The sequence below is a fragment of the Thalassophryne amazonica genome, chromosome 9, assembly GCF_902500255.1.
Source record: "Thalassophryne amazonica chromosome 9, fThaAma1.1, whole genome shotgun sequence".
NCBI lineage: Eukaryota > Metazoa > Chordata > Actinopteri > Batrachoidiformes > Batrachoididae > Thalassophryne > Thalassophryne amazonica.
Genome location: NC_047111.1, coordinates 1623097 through 1644659, shown reverse-complemented (window position 1 = coordinate 1644659; position 21563 = coordinate 1623097). Strand labels below are relative to the sequence as shown.

General features: G+C 43.3%; 1 protein-coding gene across 4 annotated transcripts in view; it reads left to right on the top strand.

The window, feature by feature from the left end:
* Positions 1-21563, top strand: part of mybbp1a (MYB binding protein (P160) 1a) — a 282215-nt gene that overhangs the window by 161739 nt on the left and 98913 nt on the right. For all 4 annotated transcript variants that reach the window (XM_034177480.1, XM_034177481.1, XM_034177479.1 and 1 more), the window contains exon 18: positions 11137-11310. In XM_034177480.1, coding sequence (XP_034033371.1) covers positions 11137-11310 — 174 coding nt within the window. The remainder of the gene's footprint in view (positions 1-11136; positions 11311-21563) is intronic.

The window sequence follows — 21563 nt, the reverse complement described above, 5'->3', positions numbered from 1 at the left end:
AGAGCAAAAAGAGAAAGAAACACTCAGTGCATCATGGGAACCCCCCAGCAGTCTAAGTCTATAGCAGCATAACTAAGGGATGGTTCAGGGTCACCTGATCCAGCCCTAACTATAAGCTTTAGCAAAAAGGAAAGTTTTAAGCCTAATCTTAAAAGTAGAGAGGGTGTCTGTCTCCCTGATCTGAATTGGGAGCTGGTTCCACAGGAGAGGAGCCTGAAAGCTGAAGGCTCTGCCTCCCATTCTACTCTTACAAACCCTAGGAACTATAAGTAAGCCTGCAGTCTGAGAGCGAAGCGCTCTATTGGGGTGATATGGTACTATGAAGATAAGATGGGACCTGATTATTCAAAACCTTATAAGTAAGAAGAAGAATTTTAAATTATATTCTAGAATTAACAGGAAGCCAATGAAGAGAGGCCAATATGGGTGAGATATGCTCTCTCCTTCTAGTCCCCGTCAGTACTCTAGCTGCAGCATTTTGAATTAACTGAAGGCTTTTTAGGGAACTTTTAGGACAACCTGATAATAATGAATTACAATAGTCCAGCCTAGAGGAAATAAATGCATGAATTAGTTTTTCAGCATCACTCTGAGACAAGACCTTTCTAATTTTAGAGATATTGCGTAAATGCAAAAAAGCAGTCCTACATATTTGTTTAATATGCGCTTTGAATGACATATCCTGATCAAAAATGACTCCAAGATTTCTCACAGTATTACTAGAGGTCAGGGTAATGCCATCCAGAGTAAGGATCTGGTTAGACACCATGTTTCTAAGATTTGTGGGGCCAAGTACAATAACTTCAGTTTTATCTGAGTTTAAAAGCAGGAAATTAGAGGTCATCCATCTCTTTATGTCTGTAAGACAATCCTGCAGTTTAGCTAATTGGTGTGTGTCCTCTGGCTTCATGGATAGATAAAGCTGGGTATCATTTGCGTAACAATGAAAATTTAAGCAATGCCGTCTAATAATACTGCCTAAGGGAAGCATGTATAAAGTGAATAAAATTGGTCCTAGCACAGAACCTTGTGGAACTCCATAATTAACCTTAGTCTGTGAAGAACATTCCCCATTTACATGAACAAATTGTAATCTATTAGATAAATATGATTCAAACCACCGCAGCGCAGTGCCTTTAATACCTATGGCATGCTCTAATCTCTGTAATAAAATTTTATGGTCAACAGTATCAAAAGCAGCACTGAGGTCTAACAGAACAAGCACAGAGATGAGTCCACTGTCTGAGGCCATAAGAAGATCATTTGTAACCTTCACTAATGCTGTTTCTGTACTATGATGAATTCTAAAACCTGACTGAAACTCTTCAAATAGACCATTCCTCTGCAGATGATCAGTTAGCTGTTTTACAACTACCCTTTCAAGAATTTTTGAGAGAAAAGGAAGGTTGGAGATTGGTCTATAATTAGCTAAGATAGTGATGGCTTTTTAAGTAATGGTTTAATTACTGCCACCTTAAAAGCGTGTGGTACATAGCCAACTAATAAAGATTGATTGATCATATTTAAGATCGAAGCATTAAATAATGGTAGGGCTTCCTTGAGCAGCCTGGTAGGAATGGGGTCTAATAGACATGTTGATGGTTTGGATGAAGTAACTAATGAAAATAACTCAGACAGAACAATCTGAGAGAAAGAGTCTAACCAAATACCGGCATCACTGAAAGCAGCCAAAGATAACGATACGTCTTTGGGATGGTTATGAGTAATTTTTTCTCTAATAGTTAAAATTTTATTAGCAAAGAAAGTCATGAAGTCATTACTAGTTAAAGTTAAAGGAATACTCGGCTCAATAGAGCTCTGACTCTTTGTCAGCCTGGCTATAGTGCTGAAAAGAAACCTGGGGTTGTTCTTATTTTCTTCAATTAGTGATGAGTAGTAAGATGTCCTAGCTTTACGGAGGGCTTTTTTATAGAGCAACAGACTCTTTTTCCAGGCTAAGTGAACATCTTCTAAATTAGTGAGACGCCATTTCCTCTCCAACTTACGGGTTATCTGCTTTAAGCTGCGAGTTTGTGAGTTATACCACGGAGTCAGGCACTTCTGATTTAAAGCTCTCTTTTTCAGAGGAGCTACAGCATCCAAAGTTGTCTTCAATGAGGATGTAAAACTATTGACGAGATACTCTATCTCACTTACAGAGTTTAGGTAGCTACTCTGCACTGTTGGTATATGGCATTAGAGAACATAAAGAAGGAATCATATCCTTAAACCTAGTTACAGCGCTTTCTGAAAGACTTCTAGTGTAATGAAACTTATTCCCCACTGCTGGGTAGTCCATCAGAGTAAATGTAAATGTTATTAAGAAATGATCAGACAGAAGGGAGTTTTCAGGGAATACTGTTAAGTCTTCAATTTCCATACCATAAGTCAGAACAAGATCTAAGATATGATTAAAGTGGTGGGTGGACTCATTTACATTTTGAGCAAAGCCAATTGAGTCTAATAATAGATTAAATGCAGTGTTGAGGCTGTCATTCTCAGCATCTGTGTGGATGTTAAAATCGCCCACTATAATTATCTTATCTGAGCTAAGCACTAAGTCAGACAAAAGGTCTGAAAATTCACAGAGAAACTCACAGTAACAACCAGGTGGACGATAGATAAAAACAAATAAAACTGGTTTTTGGGACTTCCAATTTGGATGGACAAGACTAAGAGTCAAGCTTTCAAATGAATTAAAGCTCTGTCTGGGTTTTTGATTAATTAATAAGCTGGAATGGAAGATTGCTGCTAATCCTCCGCCTCGGCCCGTGCTACGAGCATTCTGGCAGTTAGTGTGACTCGGGGGTGTTGACTCATTTAAACTAACATATTCATCCTGCTGTAAACAGGTTTCTCTAAGGCACAATAAATCAATATGTTGATCAATTATTATATCATTTACTAACAGGGACTTAGAAGAGAGAGACCTAATGTTTAATAGACCACATTTAACTGTTTTAGTCTGTGGTGCAGTTGAAGGTGCTATATTATTTTTTCTTTTTGAATTTTTATGCTTAAATTGATTTTTGCTGGTTATTGGTGGTCTGGGAGCAGGCACCGTCTCTACGGGGATGGGGTAATGAGGGGATGGCAGGGGGAGAGAAGCTGCAGAGAGGTGTGTAAGACTACAACTTGCTTCCTTGTCCCAACCCTGGATAGTCACGGTTTGGAGGACTTCAGAAAATTGGCCAGATTTCTAGAAATGAGAGCTGCTCCATCCAAAGTGGGATGGATGCCGTCTCTCCTAACAAGACCAGGTTTTCCCCAGAAGCTTTGCCAATTATCTATGAAGCCCACCTCATTTTTTGGACACCACTCAGACAGCCAGCAATTCAAGGAGAACATGCGGCTAAACATGTCACTCCCGGTCTGATTGGGGAGGGGCCCAGAGAAAACTACAGAGTCCGACATTGTTTTTGCAAAGTTACACACCGATTCAATGTTAATTTTAGTGACCTCCGATTGGCGTAACCGGGTGTCATTACTGCCGATGTGAATTACAATCTTACCAAATTTACGCTTAGCCTTAGCCAGCAGTTTCAAATTTCCTTCAATGTCGCCTGCTCTGGCCCCCGGAAGACAATTGACTATGGTTGCTGGTGTCGCTAACTTCACATTTCTCAAAACAGAGTCGCCAATAACCAGAGTTTGATCCTCGGCGGGTGTGTCATCGAGTGGGGAAAAACGGTTAGAAATGTGAACGGGTTGGCGGTGTACACGGGGCTTCTGTTTAGGGCTACGCTTCCTCCTCACAGTCACCCAGTCGGCCTGCTTTCCCGGCTGTTCGGGATCTGCCAGAGGGAAACTAACGGCGGCTAAGCTACCTTGGTCCGCACCGACTACAGGGGCCTGGCTAGCTGTAGAATTTTCCGTGGTGCGGAGCCGAGTCTCCAATTCGCCCAGCCTGGCTTCCAAAGCTACGAATAAGCTACACTTATTACAAGTACCATTACTGCTAAAGGAGGCCGAGGAATAACTAAACATTTCACACCCAGAGCAGAAAAGTGCTGGAGAGACAGGAGAAGCCGCCATGCTAAACCGGCTAAGAGCTAGTAGCTGCGCTAAGCTAGCGGATTCCTACAAACATACAAAGTGAATAATGTGTAAATAATTTAGAGGTCACGATTGCTTTTCCTTAGCCCATTGTAACCTTGTTTTTTTCTGTTTAGGTGTTAATGATAGCTTTCGTTTAGCTTTTCTGTATGTAAATCCCATTTCCTTTAGGCGGTTTCTTACAGTTCGGTCACAGACGTTGACTCCAGTTTCCTCCCATTCGTTCCTCATTTGTTTTGTTGTGCATTTTCAATTTTTGAGACATATTGCATTAATTTTTCTGTCTTGACGCTTTGATGTCTTCCTTGGTCTACCAGTATGTTTGCCTTTAACAACCTTCCCATGTTGTTTGTATTTGGTCCAGAGTTTAGACACAGCTGACTGTGAACAACCAACATCTTTTGCAACATTGTGTGATGATTTACCCTCTTTTAAGAGTTTGATAATCCTCTCCTTTGTTTCAATTGACATCTCTCGTGTTGGAGCCATGATTCATGTCAGTCCACTTGGTGCAACAGCTCTCCAAGGTGTGGTCACTCCTTTTTAGATGCAGAGTAACAAGCAGATCTGATTTGATGCAGGTGTTAGTTTTGGGGATGAAAATTTACAGGGTGATTCCATAATTTATTCCTCAGAATTAAGTGAGTCCATATTTTTTTTTCCCTCTGCTTGGTCTAAAAAAGTAACCGTTACTGACTGCCACATTTTTTTTTTCCTGATTTCTTATAATGTTTCTTAAAGCCAGAAAGTTGCCTTTTGAAATGACTTTAGTTTTGTGTCATGTCTGTGATCTGCTTTTTTTCTACAAAATTAAACAACTGAATGAACATCCTCTGAGGCCGGTGATTCCATAATTTTTGCCAGGGGTTGTAGCTTGGTACACTGTTTGTAATATTTTCAAATCAACTAAATCATGAAATTTAAGTACCTTATACTTAATAAATAATGGATTAGATGGATCTCTAAAATGACTGTTACTAATCATTTTTAAAGCTCTTTTCTGAATAATGGTTGTGTATACGTTTTACATGTTGATCCCCAGATTTCTACACAATAAGTTAAATATGGGACAATCAATGAATTGTACAATGTTAATAAACCATAACTATTCAATGAAAATTTTACTTTATGCAAAACAGCAATGGCTTTCGCTATGTTTCCTTTTGTGTAATTTATGTGTGACTTCCATGTAAAATCTTCATCAATCATGACTCCTAGAAATTTTGTTTCTTTTAGTTCACACTTATAGTCAGACTAACTCAAGTTTAGCAAAGCATTTAATTGGTTTTTTAAACTTAATTTGCTTTGTCCTCTACACTGTTAATTTTAACCAATTTAATTTAAAGATCTTGGTTTTATGAGTGAGCCGAACTATTTAATTTAAGTTATTCTAGCTTCTTTATTTTGCCTCCATTCCACTCAGTGATGTTCATGCAAATTATTACCTTAAAGTAGACCTGCATTGAAATAAATGTGGTCACATCTCAGAAAGAAATAGCTGATATGTATTTATAAGGCCCTTGTGAATGTAGTAAAGTAAATCTGAAAGCCCAAATGTGTAATTTAGCAGAGAAATCTTCGTTTAAAAATGACAAATTTGCAGTTAAAATTTGGCCCTCCGCGAAAACTGTTTGTACATCCAGGACATTGCCGTGACGTAAGAGAGAAGACAGAGTGCTAGCGCCTTCAGTCCGATCCCACGCGTTGAGTGAATGCAATACTGGCTATTTCTCAATTGAAATTGATTTTATCTGTTAGTAATGTTACTGTTATACACATTCTGGTTTCAAAATCCAAAAGTAAGCTGCAATGAATGCGAGATACAGCTCTGCATGCTCAGATCAGCGGCGACATCGATAGCGGGCGACGTTCTTCCCTGACCCTTACTGCGGGTCATCGCGGTAACCCCGACCCCAGCCCTGCGCCGTGAGAAAATATTGCCTTGCATGGAGTTCCTCCGTCTGTTCACTCATACTGCAGCTGCATTGATCATGCAGATCATACTTACGCTGCAAAAAAAAATTTCGAAAATTGACCGCTCAAATGACAGCAGGACGGCTCGTTGCCTAAAAGCTTGGTTCTTGCTCCCGTCTGCTTCCGTGAATTTTTAATCCCGTACCATCCCAATCACGTGATAAATGGCAAAGTTGACTTCCATCCCATGGGATTCCCGAAAAAATGTCAGCCTCTACTACGAACGCACACTCCCTACAGTGGTCTCGCGCACACATTGATATCATGTTTTCCAATTGTCCGCTGCGTGAAGAGTGGCGGGAGAAAACCGAAGACGCTTTCTCGAGAGGTGCGAGACAAGACGTGATGTAAATAAGAAAACAAAAAGGCGGCGGTCAGGTATTTTGGTTCCGAGCGATGAAAATAAAGAATTTGAACATTTTAAACGAAAAAATGCCACTCACTTGTCCGGTTGGACAACGATTAGAGCATATTGCTTGTCCGATCACATTCTACACTTGTGCCGGACAATCAGTCAAACGTTAATGTCGATGCCTGCATTAGTATTGATCCGTTGGCCCAGCTCATTAGGGATTCTGATCAGCACAGAGGAACATAAAATCTCACTCTATGCCTATGATGTTTTATTGTATCTGACAGAGCCTACATTATCAATGTCACGCTTAAAGGGAATAATTTCTGTATATGGTTATTTTTCTGGTTATAATATAAATGTGATAAGACAGAGGCTATGGATGCCAATGGCAATATCACGCTCAGCGTTCAGCAACAAAGTGGTTTTAGATGGCATAGAGCCGGCAATAAATACCTAGGAATCAATATCCCTCTTTCTTTACATGATTTGTTTCAAGCTAATTACAGTAAACACTTGGACATGATAAAAATTGGCCTAGAGTGGTGGTCCACATTACCTCTCCCTTCTTGGTTGCATTGAATCTATACGTATGATTGTTCTCCCAAGATTGTTATATTTGTTCCAAATGTCCACGTAGAATAACTACATTGTCAACTCATTGACTCATTAATGTCAACTCATTAATGACAACTCAAAATGACATTTTTACAAAGTGAAAATATAACACATATCTTTTCATTTTAATTCTGAATGCTTTAAATATTAACACTCAGATGCCAAAAGGCATTATGAGTAAAATGAGCCTCCCCGATCACTGATTAGTTGAGATAAAAACCAACACACAAGTGACTGTAATACGTGATGGTTTTTACAAATAATTGTGTATTTGTATAATATGTTTTGTTTTTTTTTCATTTGGAACAAAAAGGCATTTGCAAAACTGAAAATTCTGTTTCAGTTGTGTTTCAACTCTACAACCATTTGATATAACCGGGCACCATTCACACTGCCATCCAGTAGATGGGTCAAAATGCATAGAACACTGCCATCTACTGGCACATAGAGGCACCTTAGTATGGAATACATGATAGATTTATACGTGGATCATTATTCATGGCTTTATTATTTGGTAGGGACCAAGGCTTATGTTGCAAGCTTATTTGCATTTTTTTTTTTCTTGAGGAAAGCTGGACCTTTTGTTTTTCTTTTTCTTTATTTGGACAATATAGAGGGATATCAAAATCTGAATGACAAGGACAAGATGTGAATTTCAAACTTTTCAAATTGAAAATTATGCAGGCAAAATGTGTAAAATAGTCTGGCATCTCCCACATTTCTGTACATTCTTTTTTCTTCCAAATAAGTTTATTTCACATTGGTAACATGTATACAGTGTGTCAATGAAACACAAACACTTAATTTCACAAATCAACAATTCAACACGGAGTCAGACCAGAAACAGCACTAAAAGATTTTCATTTTTGTCTTTGCCTTTTTTGTCCTTTGCCAGTCACACCTATGAACAGTATTTTAACATTTCTGGTTTTGGGTCCCACCCCAAAATTGGCGTTCCTGAACCGGTTCCAACAAAAACATATCGTTCCCAAACTGGGTGGAATAACGTTCCATGTCAGCTGTGGGACACTGAAAACGTCGTATATGCCCGACATGTATGTGGTGCTGTAATGCTGCCCTGAAAAATGGAGAAGACAGTGTTAATTCCAAAGCGTGACACTGAGTGAAATGAAGTATTTTAAGAAAAAGAGGGTTGGCATTGGTCACCTGAAATAGACTTATTGTGTATTTACAGTGAAGCAGTGTGTTGCTCTCCACCTCACAGAGAAGCCTGAGCAAAGCCTCTGCTGCCCTCAATGTGCACACATGAAGACACACCTACAGAGCCCAGACTGGACCTCCAGAGAAAATAACAAGGTTTTGTGCTCTAAGTGGCTCTGCGTACTCATGACTTGAACAAGATAAATGAAGAATGACTAATGGAGCACTGTGCAAGGCGAGCTCCGGGGCAGGGGGTCAGGTTGTGAGGGCAGACGCTGTGAACGTGCTGTGTTCCTCTTCCCTCCTGACACTCCATCCCTGTGTGCAGCTTCCACTGTTTGACATTAAATTGGTGTCATGGTGAATGTCATTCCTAAAACGGTGTTCGTGAAGAGGAAATAAAGCAGTTTGTAGTTTCACAAACGTGGCTGTACAATGAAAGCATGTTTGACACATCATCGTGAAATTTGTAAAGTGGGCAATAAAGCATCAATTGGACCTTTAACATTCATCCATTCGTACAGGTGACAGGATGCTGTATGCTCGAAACGGAGGCCCAAGGGCACCTTCATGATTTTTCTGTCTGATGGGGGAATTGGCCCTATGACCCTCTTGTTATAAGTCCTCTCACCTGTCAGCCACCGCGTCCCTCTAGTATGGAGACACTTCAGCTTTGTACAGGCTGTATTTAATTTTGGACCACTGCTCATTCATGTCACTTCTGGCTGATGGGGAAAAAGGTAATTATGGGTACCATATTTTCTGCTGTACATCTTATGTTTTTTTTAGGGCTGGGCAACGTTAACGCGCTAACGTTGCGTTAATTATTGAGGTCATTATCGGCGACAATTTTGTTCCTCCCCTTAACGCTGCGTTTTTTTTGTTTTGTTTGTTTTTTTTGGCCTTTTGTGACTGTTGCTCGTTGCCTTTTATTTTTGAAAGCGTCAGTCGGGGGCGAGCTTATGCTGCTGCTTCCTGCTGATAGCTGAGTTCACACAGAAAACGACACGAGGATTGAGAAAACTACAGGCTATGCAATGCACAACAAAACAAAATGCAGAAAGACGCCGAACTTTTGAATAGACATTTTTGGTACAAAGTTCTACAGGATCAGGCCCGGATCTTTTACGCATCATTCGTCATCGGTAAAAAAAAAAAAAAATCTTGAATAATCTCGAATAGTCGAACGTGTCCCCGCGGTGAACACAGCTTTTCGGTGGTTTTCATGTCAACCTATAGTCCATAAATGATACGGATTTTTCCGAGTTTCAGAGTCATACCGACATACAAATAAAGTCGGATATTCAGGGTTTGGTCTGTAATAAACTATTTCTGCAACGCGGCTCCACTTTGAAACCATGAACCATTGAAGCAATGCTTCAATCCAGTAGCTCGTTGGTTCTTTGATTCACTGCTCTTCAGAAACGGCAAGACGCTTCTTAACCCCTCGCAGAGCCATTAAAATATCGTCAGTCACTTTTGTGTGGATTAAAGTCACTAACTGGGACTCTTGTTGCTGTCAAGAAACGAGAATCGTCCTCCGTTCCGTTCACACAGCTCGAAACGCTGCACGGCTGAGACAGTGTCCAGTCGGAATTAATAACTTCAAAATTAATCGCCGCTTTAAATAAAATGACACCTTTTTCCAAATGTAATACAGACAAGAAACTACAATCGAACGTTTTTTTTCCTCCCAAAATGAAACGTGCTGTGTTTTCTTTTCAAATTACATCCTGAAGTGAAGCACAGCAGCTCTAAGCTCAGCTCAGATATATGGAAACACATTCATGCCAATAATGTCTGAAAGGAAATGCTTTTGACAAAAACTACAGATTTTGTTTATTCCTATTTATGTCCAGAGATCAAGGATTCACCATGTAGAGTTCATTATGTACAAAGTTTAAGGATCCAGTGACCAAATTCATATTTATTTACTTTAAGACTCAATAAAATGTTCAATTTCAATTCAGTTTAATCGGCTAATAAAGTGCCAAATCACAACAAAATCTAAACATACTAAAACAAATACGTCACAATTGTACACATATCAAATTGTGGTATGTGTACAATTGTGACGTATTTGTTTTAGTACATTTAGTCATGGACATGAATATTGTTATTTTGATATGAAACAGGATAACAAATGACCTGCCAGTGGTTTTATATTTGATTTCATTAGTGTGTTTCAGTTGAAATTTACATTTTCAAATTTATGCAATGTTCATTTACATTTTCAAATAAAACTGTGCTTTTAAGCGGCTTTTGAATTCATTTTTGGGTTTCACATATACCATGCGATTAATCATGATTAATCACAGAAAGTCATTGAGTTAATGCGATTAAGATTTTTTATGTTTGCCCACCCCTAGTTTTTTTTACTAGTTCCTGCAACTTGTATACTGAAAAATCCCAATCATGAATTTTCATGACAGTGGAAATAAGAAACATAACATTAAAGTGCCTTTTTGAAATAAATGAGAGAGGTGGAAGTATTTTCAGCACCTGTTTAAAACCAAGCTGGGTCACACTCAAAGCATTCATAATAAGAGTGATGGTGTCACAACTATAAGCTTTTCCTTGTGTCGGGCTCCAGAGATAAAATACAGCTAGACACATTTCACTCAAATAAATAGGATTCAATGTCTTCATCAAACAGCAAAGCATCCATTCCAATGAGCCAAACAGCTGAGTATGTGGACGTCTGTTCCTGCTCGGTGCAGCAGTCCACAGCAGAGAAACAGGACATAGATGATAAGGGATGAACACCACGGGGAGCTGAAGTCACCTTTTTTGTTGGTCCTCCATCACTCACTTCAGGGAATGTACCACTTCCAAAAAGAAACCCACAGTTCTCTCCAGAAGAGAAGTCTGGGTTGAACGCATGAATATTTCTAGTAACATATGTCCATGTTTTGAATGCCTTTTGTGTCCCATGCTGGAGGACACTGTTAGACAGTTTGTGGTGTTGTGTGCAGGCCACAAGCGGAGATAGCAGCAGTGATGATGAGCTGGACGATGAAGCCATGATGGAGTTGGACAAAAGTCTGGCAATGCTATTCTCTGAGCAGAAGAAGAAGAACCAGGACAAAAAAGACAAAAAGTCCAAATTGCACAAAAAGAAAATGTTGGTCCGAAATTTCAAGATGAAGGTAGGCTATGCTGTACTGAAATGTCTGAAATATAACAAACCTCGCCATCTCTGCCATCTGCACCTTCTGCTGATCTCTCTGCCATGTGTACCTTTTGCTGGCCTCTGTCCGGCATCTGTACCTTCTGCTGATCTCTCTGCCATCTGTACCTTCTACTGGCCTCTGTCCGGCATCTGTACCTTCTGCTGGCCTCTCTGCCATCTGTACCTTCTGCTTGTCTGTCTGCCATCTGTATCTTTTGCTGGCCTCTCTGCCATCTGTACCTTCTACTGGCCTCTGTCCGGCATCTGTACCTTCTGCTGGCCTCTCTGCCATCTGTACCTTCTGCTTGTCTGTCTGCCATCTGTATCTTTTGCTGGCCTCTCTGCCATCTGTACCTTCTGCTGGCCTCTGTCCGGCATCTGTACCTTCTGCTGGCCTCTGTCCGGCATTTGTACCTTCTGCTGGCCTCTGTCCGGCATCTGTACCTTCTGCTGGCCTTTCTGCCATCTGTACCTTCTGCTGGCCTCTGTCCGGAATCTGTACCTTCTGCTGGCCTTTCTGCCATCTGTATCTTCTGCTTGTCTCTCTGCCATCTGTACCTTCTGCTGGCTTCTGTCCAGCATCTGTATCTTTTGCTGGCCTCTCTGCCATCTGTACCTTCTGCTGGCCTCTGTCCGACATCTGTACCTTCTGCTGGCCTCTCTGCCCGGCATCTGTACCTTCTGCTGGCCTCTCTGCCCGGCATCTGTACCTTCTGCTGGCCTCTCTGCCATCTGTATCTTCTGCTTGTCTGTCTGCCATCTGTATCTTTTGCTGGCCTCTCTGCCATCTGTAGCTTCTGCTGGCCTCTGTCCGGCATCTGTACCTTCTCCTGGCCTCTCGGCCATCTGTACCTTCTCCTGGCCTCTCGGCCATCTGTACCTTCTCCTGGCCTCTCGGCCATCTGTACCTTCTCCTGGCCTCTCTGCCATCTGTACCTTTTGCTGGCCTTCTCTGCCATCTGTACCTTTTGCTGGCCTTCTCTGCCATCTGTACCTTTTGCTGGCCTTCTCTGCCATCTGTACCTTTTGCTGGCCTTCTCTGCCATCTGTACCTTTTGCTGGCCTTCTCTGCCATCTGTACCTTTTGCTGGCCTTCTCTGCCATCTGTACCTTTTGCTGGCCTTCTCTGCCATCTGTACCTTTTGCTGGCCTTCTCTGCCATCTGTACCTTTTGCTGGCCTTCTCTGCCATCTGTACCTTTTGCTGGCCTTCTCTGCCATCTGTACCTTTTGCTGGCCTTCTCTGCCATCTGTACCTTCTGCTGCTCTCTCTGCCATGTGTGCCTTCTGCTGGCCTCTCTGTCATCTGTCCCTTCTGCTGCTCTCTCTGCCATGTGTGCCTTCTGCTGGACTCTCTGCCGTGTGTACCTTGTTTTGGCCTCTCTGCCATCTCTACCTTCTGCTGGACTCTCTGCCATGTGTGCCTTCTGCTGGACTCTCTGCCATCTGTACCTTCTGCTGGACTCTCTGCCATGTGTGCCTTCTGCTGGCCTCTCTGCCATCTGTCCCTTCTGCTGGCCTCTCTGCCGTGTGTACCTTGTTTTGGCCTCTCTGCCATCTCTACCTTCTGCTGGTCTCTCTTCCATCTGTTCCTTCTTGCTGGCCTTGTCTGCCATCTGGACCTTCTTGCTGGCCTTGTTTGCCATCTCTACCTTCTGCTGGCCTTGTCTTCCATCTGGACCTTCTTGCTGGCCTTGTCTGCCATCTGTACCTTCTTGCTGGCCTTGTCTGCCATCTGGACCTTCTTGCTGGCCTTGTCTGCCATCTGGACCTTCTTGCTGGCCTTGTCTGCCATCTCTACCTTCTTCTGGCCTCTCTGCCATCTCTACCTTCTTCTGGCCTCTCTGCCATCTGTGCCTTCTGCTCGCCTCTCTGCCATCTGTGCCTTTTGCTGGCCTCTCTGCCATCTGTGCCTTTTGCTGGCCTCTCTGCCATCTGTGCCTTTTGCTGGCCTCTCTGCCATCTGTACCTTCTCCTGGCCTCTCTGCCATCTGTACCTTCTCCTGGCCTCTCTGCCATCTGTACCTTCTCCTGGCCTCTCTGCCATCTGTACCTTCTGCTAGCCTCTCTGTCATTCTACCTTCTGCTGGCCTCTCTATCATCTATACTTTCTGATGGCCTTGTCTGCCATCTCCACTTTCTGCAGACATCTCTGCCATCTGTACCTTCTTGCTGGCCTTGTCTGCCATCTGGACCTTCTTGATGGCCTTGTCTGCCAACTGGACCTTCTGCTGGCCTCTCCACCATCTGGACCTTTTGCTGGCCTTGTTTGCCATCTGGACCTTTTGCTGGCATTGTCTGCCATCTGGACCTTCTTGTTGGCCTTGTCTGCCATCTCTACCTTCTGCTGGCCTCTCTGCCATCTCTACCTTCTTGCTGGCCTTGTCTGCCATCTGTACCTTCTTGCTGGCCTTGTCTGCCAACTGGACCTTCTGCTGGCCTTGTCTGCCAACTGTACCTTCTGCTGGCCTTGTCTGCCAACTGGACCTTCTGCTGGCCTTGTCTGCCATCTGGACCTTTTGCTGGCCTTGTCTGCCATCTGGACCTTCTTGCTGGCTTCTCTGCCATCTGTACCTTCTGCTGGCCTCTCCGCCATCTCTACCTTCTTACTGGCCTCTCCGCCATCTCTACCTTCTTACTGGCCTCTCCACCATCTCTACCCTCTGCTGGCCTGCCGCCAGCTGTACCCTCTGCTGGCCTGCCGCCAGCTGTACCTTCTGCTGGCCTCTCTGCCATCTGTACCCTCTGCTGGCCTCTCCGCCATCTCTACTCTCTGCTGGCCTCTCTGCCATCTGTACCTTCTGCTGGCCTCTCTGCCATCTGTACCTTCTGCTGGCCTCTCCGCCACCTGTACCTTCTGCTGGCCTCTCCGCCACTTGTACCTTCTGCTGGCCTCTCCGCCACTTGTACCTTCTGCTGGCCTCTCCGCCACTTGTACCTTCTGCTGGCCTCTCCGCCACTTGTACCTTCTGCTGGCCTCTCCGCCACTTGTACCTTCTGCTGGCCTCTCCGCCACTTGTACCTTCTGCTGGCCTCTCCGCCACCTGTACCTTCTGCTGGCCTCTCCGCCACCTGTACCTTCTGCTGGCCTCTCCGCCATCTGTAGCTTCTGCTGGGTTCTCTGGCATCTCTACCTTCTGTTGGGCTCTCTGGCATCTCTACCTTCTGCTGGCCTTTCTTCCATCTGTACCTTCTTTTGGCCTCTGCCATCTGTACCTTCTTGCTGGCCTTGTCTGGCATCTGTACCTTCTGCTGGCCTTTCTGCCACCTGTACCTTCTTGCTGGCCTCTCTGCTATCTGTACCTTCTGCTGGTCTCTCGTCCATCTGTACCTTCTTGCTGGCCTTTCTGCCATCTCTACCTTCTGCTGGCCTCTCTGCCATCTCAAGTTCAAGTTTCACTATATTTATCCTTACAAAGGATACTTAGATTGCAGCAGGCTGTCCAAAACACATATATGAACATCACCAGACGCTAACAGCATTGTACACACGACACAAGACCATCGACAATAAAAACACTCCATCCCCCCAAAACCAATGACAGAATCCAATTAGACAATACACATAAATGCTATCGTCATGAACATGGACAATAATATTATCATACTGTATATAAAAAATCCTGTAAAAAAAAAAAAAAAAAAAAAAAAAAAATTAAAAAATTAAAAATTCAATGATAGTAATCCAATGAATTCAAGTTCCTGATAGCCACAAAAGTATTGGAATCTCTGGCACGACTAGTTCTCAACATAGGTAGCTGAAAATGGCGACCAGATGGGGGAGTAAGTGGATGCTCAGGGCAGTTCAAAATCTGTACCTTCTGCTGGCCTCTCTGCCATCTGCACCTTTCGTTGGCCTGTTTGTCATCTGTACCTTCTGATGGCTTATCTGTAATCTGTACCTTCTGCTGGCCTGTCACCAGCTGTACCTTCTGACGGCCTGTATGTAATCTGTACCTTCTGCTGGCCTGTCTGCCATCTGTACATTCTGATGGCCTCTCTGCCATCTGTACCTTCTGATGGCCTCTCTGCCATCTGTACCTTCTGATGGCCTCTCTGCCATCTGTACCTTCTGATGGCCTCTCTGCCATCTGTACCTTCTGATGGCCTCTCTGCCATCTGTACCTTCTGATGGCCTCTCTGCCATCTGTACCTTCTGCTGGCCTCTCCGCCACCTGTACCTTCTGCTGGCCTTTCTTCCATCTGTACCTTCTTTTGGCCTCTCTGCCATCTGTACCTTCTTGCTGGCCTTGTCTGGCATCTGTACCTTCTGCTGGCCTTTCTTCCATCTGTACCTTCTTTTGGCCTCTGCCATCTGTACCTTCTTGCTGGCCTTGTCTGGCATCTGTACCTTCTGCTGGCCTTTCTGCCACCTGTACCTTCTTGCTGGCCTCTCTGCTATCTGTACCTTCTGCTGGTCTCTCGTCCATCTGTACCTTCTTGCTGGCCTTTCTGCCATCTCTACCTTCTGCTGGCCTCTCTGCCATCTCAAGTTCAAGTTTCACTATATTTATCCTTACAAAGGATACTTAGATTGCAGCAGGCTGTCCAAAACACATATATGAACATCACCAGACGCTAACAGCATTGTACACACGACACAAGACCATCGACAATAAAAACACTCCATCCCCCCAAAACCAATGACAGAATCCAATTAGACAATACACATAAATGCTATCGTCATGAACATGGACAAGAATAAATAAATTAATATTATCATACTGTATATAAAAAATCCTGTAAAAAAAAAAAAAAAAAAAAAAAAAAAAAAATTAAAAAATTAAAAATTCAATGATAGTAATCCAATGAATTCAAGTTCCTGATAGCCACAAAAGTATTGGAATCTCTGGCACGACTAGTTCTCAACATAGGTAGCTGAAAATGGCGACCAGATGGGGGAGTAAGTGGATGCTCAGGGCAGTTCAAAATCTGTACCTTCTGCTGGCCTCTCTGCCATCTGCACCTTTCGTTGGCCTGTTTGTCATCTGTACCTTCTGATGGCTTATCTGTAATCTGTACCTTCTGCTGGCCTGTCACCAGCTGTACCTTCTGACGGCCTGTATGTAATCTGTACCTTCTGCTGGCCTGTCTGCCATCTGTACATTCTGATGGCCTCTCTGCCATCTGTACCTTCTGATGGCCTCTCTGCCATCTGTACCTTCTGATGGCCTCTCTGCCATCTGTACCTTCTGATGGCCTCTCTGCCATCTGTACCTTCTGCTGGCCTTTCTGCCACCTGTACCTTCTTGCTGGCCTCTCTGCTATCTGTACCTTCTGCTGGTCTCTCGTCCATCTGTACCTTCTTGCTGGCCTTTCTGCCATCTCTACCTTCTGCTGGCCTCTCTGCCATCTCAAGTTCAAGTTTCACTATATTTATCCTTACAAAGGATACTTAGATTGCAGCAGGCTGTCCAAAACACATATATGAACATCACCAGACGCTAACAGCATTGTACACACGACACAAGACCATCGACAATAAAAACACTCCATCCCCCCAAAACCAATGACAGAATCCAATTAGACAATACACATAAATGCTATCATCATGAACATGGACAAGAATAAATAAATTAATATTATCATACTGTATATAAAAAATCCTGTAAAAAAAAAAAAAAAAAAAAAAAAATTAAAAAATTAAAAATTCAATGATAGTAATCCAATGAATTCAAGTTCCTGATAGCCACAAAAGTATTGGAATCTCTGGCACGACTAGTTCTCAACATAGGTAGCTGAAAATGGCGACCAGATGGGGGAGTAAGTGGATGCTCAGGGCAGTTCAAAATCTGTACCTTCTGCTGGCCTCTCTGCCATCTGCACCTTTCGTTGGCCTGTTTGTCATCTGTACCTTCTGATGGCTTATCTGTAATCTGTACCTTCTGCTGGCCTGTCACCAGCTGTACCTTCTGACGGCCTGTATGTAATCTGTACCTTCTGCTGGCCTGTCTGCCATCTGTACATTCTGATGGCCTCTCTGCCATCTGTACCTTCTGATGGCCTCTCTGCCATCTGTACCTTCTGATGGCCTCTCTGCCATCTGTACCTTCTGCTGGCCTCTCCGCCACCTGTACCTTCTGCTGGCCTTTCTTCCATCTGTACCTTCTTTTGGCCTCTCTGCCATCTGTACCTTCTTGCTGGCCTTGTCTGGCATCTGTACCTTCTGCTGGCCTTTCTGCCACCTGTACCTTCTTGCTGGCCTCTCTGCCATCTCAAGTTCAAGTTTCACTATATGTATCCTTACAAAGGATACTTAGATTGCAGTAGGCTGTCCAAAACACATATATGAACATCACCAGACACTAACAGCATTGTACACACGACACAAGACCATTGACAATAAAAACACTCCATCCCCCAAAACCAGTGACAGAATCCAATTAGACAATACACATAAATGCTATCATCATGAGCATGGACAAGAATAAATAAATTAATATTATCATACTGTATATAAAAATCCTGTAAAAAAAAAAAAAAAAAAAAAATTCAATGATAGTAATCCAATGAATTCAAGATCCTGATAGCCACAAAAGTATTGGAATCCCTGGCACGACTAGTTCACAACATAGGTAGCTGAAAATGGCGAACAGATGGGGGAGTAAGTGGATGCTCAGGGCAGTTTAAAATCTGTATCTTCTGCTGGCCTGCCGCCAGCTGTACCTTCTGCTGGTCTCTCTGCCATCTGCACCTTTTGTTGGCCTGTCTGTCATCTGTACCTTCTGATGGCTTATCTGTAATCTGTACCTTCTGCTGGCCTGTCTGCCATCTGTACCTTCTGACGGCCTGTCTGCCATCTGTACCTTCTGACGGCCTGTCTGCCATCTGTACCTTCTGACGGCCTGTCTGCCATCTGTACCTTCTGACGGCCTGTCTGCCATCTGTACCTTCTGACGGCCTGTCTGCCATCTGTACCTTCTGACGGCCTGTCTGCCATCTGTACCTTCTGACGGCCTGTCTGCCATCTGTACCTTCTGCTGGCCTTTCACCAGCAGTACCTTCTGATGGCCTGTCTGCCGTCTGTACCGTTTGAAGGCATGTCTGTGATATGAAACTGTGATACGACCTCCAGGCCGACACAAACTCCGGTCATAATCAACAAAACTGCTACACAAACTTCAGTCACAATAAACAAAACTGCTACGCGAACTTCAGTAGCAATAAACAAAACTGCAATGCGAACTTCAGTAGCAGTAAACAAACCTGTGACACGACCTCCAGTCACAATAAACAAAGTGGTAAAACAAAGGGTAATGTGTAGAATAGTAGTTTCGAACGGGTTTTCGAAGTGTGAGAGAGTGAACCCCCTCTCAGAACAAATGAATACCTGATCTCCCCCCCCAATCGACACACATACGCACAATTTCAACATCTTTGCGTGTCTCTTTTTGTTCTTTAACACATCTTAAATATAAAATAACACATCTTAAAAACATTGTAAATATATTTGTGGGTTTTTAAGGAACTGTCTATGCATTTACACATTTTACAGCCTTTGTAAACATTTTGAACATGTTTTTAAAGGACGTTCTATTCTTGTACCTTTTGTCATATTTTAAACATCTTTTTTTTTTTTTTAAACATTTAAACATCTGCGTGTTAAACATCTTTGGCATCACTACAACCTCAATTCCAATGAAGTTGGGATGTTATGTAAAATGTAAATAAAAACAGAATGCAATGATTTGTAAATTCTCTTCAACCTATATTCAATTGAATAGACCACAGACAAGATTTTTAATGTTCAAACTGATGGACTTTATTGTCCAACAGTTTACGAACCGTTTCTCAACATTCAATTGCAAGGAATTTAGGGATTCCATCATCTACAGTCCATAATATAATCTGAAGATTCAGAGAATCTGGAGAACTTTCTACATGTAAATGTCAAGGTCGAAAACTAACTTTGAATGCCCGTGACCTTTAATCCCTCAGGTGGTACGGCATTAAAAACCGACATCATTGTGTAAAGGATTTTACCACGTGGGCTCAGGAACACTTCAGAAAACCATTGACAGTTAACACAGTTCGTCACTACATCTACAAGTGCAAGTTAACACTCTACCATGCAAAGTGAAAGCCAAACATCAACAACATCCAGAAACACCGCCGCCTTTTCTGGGCCCGAGCTGATTTGAAATGGACAGACACAAAGTGGAAAAGTGTGCTGTGGTCTGAGTCCACATTTCAAGTTGTTTTTGGAACTCATGGACGTCGTGTCCTCTGGACAAAAGAGGAAAAATACCATCCAGATTGTTACCAGTACAAAGTTCAAAAGCCAGCATCTGTGATGGTATGGGGGTGTGTTAGTGCCCATGGACAACTTACACATCTGTGATGGTATGGGGGTGTGTTAGTGCCCATGGGCAACTTACACATCTGTGATGGTATGGAGGTGTGTTAGTGCCCATGGGCAACTTACACATCTGTGATGGTATGGAGGTGTGTTAGTGCCCACAGCATGGGCAACTTACACATCTGTGATGGTATGGAGGTGTGTTAGTGCCCACAGCATGGACAACTTACACATCTGTGATGGTATGGAGGTGTGTTAGTGCCCATGGGCAACTTACACATCTGTGATGGCACCATCACAAAGTGGAAAACTGTGCTGTGGTCTGATGAGTCCACATTTCAAGTTGTTTTTGGAAATCATGGACGTCGTGTCCTCTGGACAAAAGAGGAAAAGGACCATCCTGATTGTTACCAGTACAAAGTTCAAAAGCCAGCATCTGTGATGGTATGGAGGTGTGTTAGTGCCCATGGGCAACTTACACATCTGTGATGGCACCATCAATGCTGAAAGGTACATCCAGGTTTTGGAGCAACACATGCTGCCATCCAAGCAACGTCTTTTTCAGGGACGTCCCTGCTTATTTCAGCAAGACAATGCCACATTCTGCACGTGTGAGTGCGGGTACTAGACTGGCCTGCCTGCAGTCCAGACCTGTCGCCCAGTGAAAATGTGTGGCGCATTATGAAGCGCAAAATACGACAGCGGAGACCCCGGACTGTTGAACAACTGAAGTTGTACATCAATCAAGAATGGGAAAGAATTCCACCTACAAAGCTTCAACCGTTAATGTCCTCAGTTCCCAAACGCTTATTGAGTGTTGTTAGAAGGAAAGGTGATGTAACACAGTGGTAAACATATCACTGTCCCAGCTTTTTTGAAACATGTTGCAGGCATCCATTTCAAAATGAGCAAATATTTGCACAAAAACAATAAAATTTATCAGTTTGAACATTAAAAATCTTGTCTTTGTGGTGTATTCAATTGAATATAGGTTGAACAGGATTTGAAAATCATTGTATTCTGTTTTTGTTTACATTTTACACAACATCGGGGGTCATGTGGGTTCACTGAGCAAGATGGACGCTTGAGAGAGCTCTCCCGATCGAGGCCCTCGAGTTACTTTATTTCGCTATGAAAATCCTCTTCTCAGTAACGAATGGTTGTTACTGGCCAACCGTAAAAGTTATCGGGTGGGGTGGTGTTCGTTTTGGAGTGAGCAATGACGACCAGGATGGCAGCAGCTAAACAAAGTGTGGTAGCTAGCAGTGCGGCGGCTAATCCGAGGCCCGCTAGCCAAACTGCGGACTCCGGTGTGTTAATGGAAATACAGCAGTCTCTACAGAAAGCTATGGAAGAAATGGCTAGAGTTGGTCAGCTTCTGAAGTGAAGTGAAGCAGGCTAATGTGGAGCTACGTGGTGATATGGACGGAGTCCTGCTGAGACTGGAGGAGGTCGAGCAACGCATCTCCGAGCTGGAAGACGATAACAAGAAGCTTCGCCAGTCGGTAAATAAAAGCACAAAAAGATGCGAGGAACTCCATCAGGCAGTAGAGAATGCAGCTAATCGAGATAGACGCCAGAATTTACGCCTGATTGGGTTGAAAGAGAGGATGGAGAACGGAAAGGTGGAAGAGTGTGTGTGAAGTATAATTGCTGAAGCACTTGGTGTTGAGCTTGACCCAATACAGTTACAGCGGGTGCACCGCGCACCTGTGCCGATACCGGAGGACAATAAACCACCGAGACCGATAATCATCAGGTTTCTGAGCTACTTGGAACGAGAACGGGTGCTCGCCGCTGCGAGGGAGAAGTATAACAGGAAAGAGAGTATCATCTGGAAAGGCTGCAAGCTGTCATTTTTCCCTGATATGACCAGTGAAACGGCGGAAAAGAGGAAAAAGTTTACAGATGTCAGACGGAAGTTGCACGAGC